The 7,712-nt window shown below is 45.7% G+C and overlaps 1 protein-coding gene across 1 annotated transcript in view; it reads right to left on the reverse strand.

The window, feature by feature from the left end:
- The window catches only part of KCNH5 (potassium voltage-gated channel subfamily H member 5), a gene marked incomplete at both ends in the record, with an annotated part of 359,387 nt that extends 355,965 nt beyond the window's left edge, over positions 1 to 3,422 (reverse strand). Inside the window, one exon of the mRNA XM_081228128.1 lies at positions 3,350 to 3,422. Coding sequence (XP_081084254.1) covers positions 3,350 to 3,422 — 73 coding nt within the window. The remainder of the gene's footprint in view (positions 1 to 3,349) is intronic.
- Positions 3,423 to 7,712: the final 4,290 nt, after the last annotated feature.

Here is a 7,712-nt window from a genome sequence, read left to right on the forward strand (position 1 = left end):
TGACAATTTGAAATGCTTTCCCATAACAGACTGTGTCAACTAAACAAGAAAAATAAAAAGCCAATCTCAAGAGGTGTAAAATAACAGCAAATAGGCTACAGTGCTACTCTAAGGCAAAGAATACAGCACTGTTATTCTGGGAAATTGCAACTGAGGAGTTTGGAACTTTATTAGGATATCCTCATGTTTAAAAGCTATACCCAAATATACCATACTTCTTGCTCTTTTTTTCTGCATCAAGAAGTTTTCTGATAGATTTCTAATTGGCTGAGATTTCAGCTCATTAGTGATCACCATGGACAAATAAAAGCTTGACGTTTTCTCTTGGTGTCCATTGCCCTTTCGTATCTAGTATCCCTCCTTTTCTCCCTCTCTCTCTCTCTCCCCCCTCCCTCTCCCTCCCACACTCCTTCCCTCCCTCTCTCTCCTTCCCTCTCTCCCTGTATTTCTGCTACTTTTAACATCTCTCTCTTTTGCTCTTTCTATGTGTGAGACAGAGAGAGAGTTTACTTCCTCTGCATCTACCTTTGTGTCTGGGTAGATACCTGTCTGTATGTTTATCTGTGTGTATCTCTAGATACGCTTCTACTCAGACTCTCACTAAAAGATCTGATATTTTCATAAGAAGAAAATGATGTTGTATCAGAAAGAGAAGCACTTCATGGGGTAAAAGTAACCCATCTTTCTTCAAGTCTTAGCTATATTAGGAGTGCTGCCTCTTTTCTTTTCCACTAAAGCTCTGCCAATACTTCTCTTTCAATGTTGTTAAGTTAGTGAATAATGAAATCTTCACGGTGACAAACTCAATCCATCTGTGAGAACCCTGAAGGGAATTTTCTGTTAATCTCAAACAATTTCTCAGAATGAATTTTTCTATTTCTCTGCCAAATCATATAGAAATGGCAACAAGTGTGGGATACTCGCACATAAATGTGTAGAAAAATTTAATACTGTAATTCTCAATTTCTGAGGTTCTTCCTGTACAAGTGGCACTGAGACTTTCCGTTATTGATTACATACACATGCTCATATACTTTCCTCAAATATCTAACACATTTCAAACAAAGCTCAGAGGTTTTGAGTAGTGGTATTAAAAGTTAGCCATAAGCAATTAGAGGTGATACTTAAAATGCAAAAACAGATAAATTTTCATTTGTACTTGGTGCTATCCATGGAAAGAAACATTGAACCAGTGAAGCAATTATAACATGAAGTGTAAAAAAGATAAAACATTCATTGACTTGGATGGTAGATTTAAAATGGAGGCAACAGAAGCAGCTCTTTCTAAGCCACATAACGTAAGTCTTAATTTCATGGTATATCAGAAATAAAAGATATTCTACAAACTGGCTCATAGTTTCAGTCTGTATGAGAAGTTTCAACCAAAGATGCTATATGAGTAAACTTCAGCCAAGGAATTCTCATCTACTTTCTGGTTACCACGCAGAGCAATAGAGAGCCTCCAGATTTTATTCTTTAAGAGTTGTCCTCTCACAGACCAAATTTCATGGAGTTGAAATAACCCAAGAGGATGAGAAAGCTGAAAAACAGACTGATATACCTTAAATAGCTAATTCCAATAACCTTTAAATTTCCCAAACTGGTTGTTTCAACAGTAATATCTCCTTGTACTCTAGGTTTCTGTACAATATTAATATAAGAAAGTAATGTATAAACATAGAAATTGGCTACCATGAGGAATTTATATTTTATATTATCATAAAAAATCAAACACACATTTGAAATCACACTGGAATGGCTAAAAGTATTATAGGTTTTTTTTTACACTAAACCAGGCCTATTAGCTATTTTTTTTTGAACCCAAAAAAGTCTGTTCAAGACTACTTGTATAGTATCAGGCACTGACCAAAGGTGAAGAAATAAAGTCAAAAGCCTCAAATGAAAACCAAATACCATATCAGAGATTGATGAAAAATACCTTGGGACACTTACATATAGTCCCCAAATCAGAGGAAATATTTGCAAGCCTAGTTTTACAAGAGATCATATCATCCTAGGAATTAATATAACCTAATCTACCAATTCAGGAAGAGCATAATTGTATTTAATTATTTATTATCATTTGAGTGTGCCTCTGTCTTGCCACTAAGGAGGGAGCTTTTTGAGAGCAGAAGTGTCTTAATCATTTTTTTATCCAAAGGACCCCACAGAGTGTCTCTTGTATAAGGCACCCAAATAAATATTGTTTCATTGAATGAATGAATGAATGAATGAATAAACAATTATGGAATTGCATAGAGTATTTCCACTGCTTTGGTCCAAAATCTACTGTAATCAACATGCAGAAATGTCTTTCTCATAATTCTCCAAGCAAAGGATCTCAAAATATAATAACAGGTCTCTGAAGGAAAAAACAAAACACTTTAATGGATATTTTACATATCTTGCTTCTAAAATTGAAAATTATATAAAAGATTTGAAAGCAAGTAGAAAATGTAGATTTCAGTAAAATGCAAAGTTTATAAGGTCCTAAAATGTGAAATATATAACCATCCCCATTCCGATATCTTAGAGGAAATGAATGCATAAATGGATGGCAATTCAAAGACACTTTAAGGCAAGAAAACCCTAACATCAGTAGCAAGGTAGAATGGCATTTTTAAAATTCTTTCTCCAGTTACTTTAAAAGCACAGTAGCTACTGCTTCCCTTCTACATTTCTCCTGTTTAAGTCAAATCAAATATACCATATAGATCAATATAGACCAATGCAAAATAGAAAAAAAAAGAAACTTTAAACACAAATTTGACCATAATAATTGCCTTCCCATTTTTCCAGAACTGACTCTTTCTTAGGTTCAACTCCAGCTACCCTCTCATACACAAGGCTCCTTTCAACGGTGCCCATTGGGCCTGAAAGCCATTCCAGAGACTAAATCTTAATTAGCCACTTTCACAGCCATTCCCAACTTGAGGGAACCCTTCCACTGAGATTAACTCTAAGAATTTGATCAGTCTCTTCAGCCTACTTGTTTAAAAATGTAGGGAAACGATGAACAAAAAAGATATCCCTCAACAAAGCGAAACTCAACTCTGTTCTCCAGATGTACCTACACCCTAGCCGCTGCTCCCCCTGGGCTTCCTGCAGTTCTGGGCTCTGGACAGGTGGGAGGGGGGAGAGTACGTCTTGGGGAGGGGATGCAACTAACTTTCCTCTGCCACCTCATTCCCACTCCCACCTAAAATCAGGTTCATCTTTTAACTGCAGCCGCCAGGTAGGGCGGTCTGCGTTCCCCTCCCGCCCTGGGAGAGGGATGGGACGGGGAGGATGGGGGACGTGGGTTGGCAGGATGGAGGTGGAGGGGTGTTCTGACTGCAACTCTTCTTACCGCTGGAGCGCCTGACGATGTTCTCCAAAAATGTGTTCTGCGGTGCCACCAGCCCTCTCTTGCCCCCCGGCATCCTGGGTCTGGAGAGCAGCGGCCAGGATCCGCGGCGGGGGAGGGGGGAATGCAGGAAGAGAAGGTGGAGGAAGAAGAGGAAAAGGTGGAAGAGAAGATCGAGCCCAAAGAAGAGGGGGCGCGGCGGCGGCGACGGGGTCCCCTGACTGTATCTCCAGCCCGACCCGGATGAGCAGCTCTGGGGAGGAGGACCAGGCAGTTCATGGTAGTAGCGCTACCCCGGCCGCCGCTGCCCAGACTGTGGCGGTGCCGCACACGGGGCTCGGGAACTGCAGGCTCCGCGGGGCACAGTGCGCCTGCGCCGCCCCCGCTGTCGCTGTCCCGCCGGTGCTGATGCTGAAGCTGTTGCTGAGGCTGCTGTCGCGGTGGCGATCACCTAGGCGCGGGCTCAGCATTTCTCCCCCTGCCCCGACCCCGGGGCCGGGGGAGCAGGAAAAGCCCACTCAAAGCCCTATCCCCCAGACCCTCTACTGCGCCTTCCTCTCCCACTTCCTAGCCTACCCCTCCGGCGCAGCTGGATCAGCGCTGCCCAGCTGAGCCCAACTTCTGCCCGGCTGTGCGCCTGGTGGCCGCTCCTTTCTCTCCGGAGATCGAGGCAAACGCTCGCTGTCCAGTGGGGCCGTGGAGTGGGAGAGGAAGTGGGAGAAGCAGGCAGGATGCCAAAGAGGGCAATGGGCAGTCGGAGGGTTCACATCTCAGTTTCTCCTGCCAAGGTCCCGAGTCCTGGCTGCTCCCGGGGACGCAGCTGCCGGGGCGGAGGTGTTGATCATCTCCCGCTCCAGTCCGGGCTGAGCGCGCAGCAGGGACTGACTGAGCGGCGCGCGGGGACGCAGAGCAGCCACCTGACGCTGCTACCGCCCCCCTCTGGGCTTCGGCGCCCGAAGCTCAACAGAGGAGATTTCAGCACCCGCCCTGGCCCACACCTTGGAGCCCGAGCCAGATAGGGTCGGAGCGCAGAGCAGGAGCGGGAATGGCCCCGGCGCCCCAGGCTGGGTCTGGCGCGCGGAGGAGCGTGGCGGCAGTACAGGGATGCTTCCCAGGGCTGCGGAGCGCACAGGCGAGCAGCGAGCCCAGCCACTGCTAAGTTGCGGAAAAGGTTGCACTTAATGCAAGGAGTAAGGGAAGAGAGTGAATAATTCACACCTAAGAGAGGGAGAGTGCAGCGGGCAGCGTTTGCTGTGGAAAAACAGTAAAGGCGGGGCGGGGGGTGGGACGCTGCACAGGACTGGGGAGTGTGGGCAGGAAATTTCTCTACCAACGCTCGGCGACAAGAGGGGAACCGCTAGAAACAGAGTCCAAAAGCCAGAGTCTATGACGGAGAAGGGAAAATAGCGTAAGTGCGAAGGGACCGGGGAAAGAGATGGAAAGAAATGGAGGAGCTCACGCCGCGGCACCGACACCTTCTTTTATCTAAGGCGTTGGTTCTCAAAGTGGTCCCGGACTGGCGGCATCTCCTAAGAACTTGTTAAAAATGCAAATTATCAGGCTCTATCCAAGAGCTAGGAAACCGGGAACTCTGGGAGCGAGGGCCAACAATGTTTTAACAAGCCCTCCGGATAAATATGCCCGCTCAAGTTTGAGAGGAACTGATCTACGGCTTCTCCTCCAGAGGCTTCGCCCGGGCCTGTCTAGAAAGGACGACTGCATAAACGGGGTCAAGGAGTGAGGACAGAAAGTGCGCTGCGGCCAGGTCAGAGGTTGGTGGCGAGGCAAAGTGTTAAGTAGGAAGGCGAAAGGAGAGTTGGATGGGGGCGTCCCCTTTTGCTAGATAAGAATATGCTAGATAACCCCTGTTAGGAACGGTCAAGGTTAGGTTACCCGGAGACAGCAGGAATCTGGGAATCTCCCCGACAGGGGTCAGAGGAAACAACTCCTGCTCGGCTCCTACCCGAGGAGGAAGGCGGATGGGGGAGTGGGGGCGATGTCTCACCTAAACCCCTAGATTACCAATCACTGGCCTCAGGTTACCATCAGTGCCTCTCCAGAGCAGTCGGTGTAAGGGCCGTTGCCTGTAGCTGAGAGACACATAAATACACAGCCAGAATCCAGGCTTCATCTTGGGATCCTTTTCTCCCTCTCCTCTGCAATTTCCACCCGTTCCTGCAGTGCTTGGGCGGCTGAGCAAACCCAGAAGGTTGATGCAAGGTAAAGAGCAGTTTGCTCTGCTAGGATTCTTTCCACACAAAATCAAGAGACTCAGTACAATAACACTAGTCTAGCCTTGCTTTCTACCCCAAGCACGGCTGTGGTGCAAGTTTATTTCCCTACAGACAGACTACCTTCTAACTGTGTTGGGGTGTCTTTAGTTAAATAACAAGGGACTCAGGCACAGACTGGATCCTTGTGGTTGGCCTGCCATGACAGGAGTCAGAGATGTGGCTGAGGTTACAGTTCCCTTCCTGCAGTTGACCGGGTGTGTACAAGGGTGATCTCGGACAGGCAGCGGTGAGTGGTGGTGTGAAGCGAGATCTTAATTCCCTGCCCAGGAACTGAACCTGTGTAGCCTGGATGAAAACCAGGAATCCTAGCCACCATACCCCTTGGCTCTTGCCCCCAGTGAAAAATGCATTTCTCACAGAGGCAAGAACTGTAAAAAAACAGGTACATACAGCTCAATATCAAAAAAACAAACAACCCAATCCAAAAATGGGCAGAAGACCTAAATAGACATTTCTCCAAAGAAGATATACAGATTGCCAACAGACACGTGAAAGAATGCTCAACATCATTAATCATTAGAGAAATGCAAATCAAAACTACAATGAGATATCATCTCACACCAGTCAGAATGGCCATCATCAAAAAATCTAGAAACAATAAATGCTGGAGAGGGTGTGGAAAAAAGGGAACACTCTTGCACTGCTGGTGGGAATGTGAATTGATACAGCCACTATGGAGAACAGTATGGAGGTTCCTTAAAAAACTACAAATAGAACTACCATACGACCCAGCAATCCCACTATTGGGCATATGTCCTGAGAAAACCATAATTCAAGAAGAATCATGTACCAAAATGTTCATTGCAGCTCTATTTACAATAGCCAGGACATGGAAGCAACCTAAATGTCCATCAACAGATGAATGGATAAAGAAGATGTGGCACAAATATACAATGGAATATTACTCAGCCATAAAAAGAAACGAAATTGAGTCATTTGTAGTGAGGTGGATGGACCTAGAGTCTGTCATACAGAGTGAAGTAAGTCAGAAAGAGAAAAAAATACTGTATGCTAACATATATATATATGGAATCTAAAAAAAAAAAAATGGTCATGAAGAACCCAGGGGCAAGACGGGAATAAAGACGCAGACTTACTAGAGAATGGACTTGAGGACACAGGGAGGGGGAAGGGTAAGCTGTGACAAAGTGAGAGAGTGGCATGGACATATATACCCTACCAAACGTAAAATAGATAGCTAGTGGGAAGCAGCCGCATAGCACAGGGAGATCAGCTCGGTGCTTTGTGACCACCTAGAGGGGTGAGATAGGGAGGGTGGGAGGGAGGGAGACGCAAGAGGGAAGAGATATAGGGATATGTGTATATGTATAACTGACCACTTTGTTATAAAGCAGAAACTAACACACCATTGTAAAGCAATTATACTCCAATAAAGATGTTAAAAAAAAACAGGTACAAAGTTTATTATTAAAGACACAGCACAACAGCAAGTGGGAGAGCACACAGAGAAACTGTTTAGTTAAGACAAAAGCAAGGCAGAGATGCACACCTGGAGAGAAAGGGGGTGAGCGTCCTCCCTAATGAGGAGGAGCGAAATAAAGAGGTGGTTAAGTCATCTATATACCACAGTTCTTCCAGGTCTTTGTTTACCTTTGGCCAATTATCTGGTTTCTTTTTCCACACTTGCCCTGCCCTAGGACCCTCCCCAACATACATGAGCAACTTTTTTCCAAGATGGATTACAGCCCGGAGGCCTATGGGATGGCCTTAGCATCACATATTATGGGTCCTTTTTGACCCCCAAGGAGTCTTTCTGCATATGTGCAATGTTTCCCTTGCCCCAAGGATGGGAAATGTATGACCTCTTCATCTTTTAATAGGGTTTAGTCCCACTCTGTCCCTGCCATCAAAATGTCCAATGTCTGGTTATTAACCCTATTTCTGTTGCTGGTTTCTATATCGAGGTGCAGATCTCAAAATATAGACAGGAGTCCAGTCATAAATATGTAGTCCTGGAGCTCATCTGTCTCTTGCTTCAGGAAACGTAAACAGGGGGCTGGTAATGAACGTCCGGCCCGGAGCCCATTTTCTTCTCACCCCAGGAAGTGTGA

Source organism: Mesoplodon bidens (genome assembly GCF_964165515.1).
Source record: "Mesoplodon bidens genome assembly, chromosome: 3".
Classification (NCBI taxonomy): Eukaryota; Metazoa; Chordata; class Mammalia; order Artiodactyla; family Ziphiidae; genus Mesoplodon; species Mesoplodon bidens.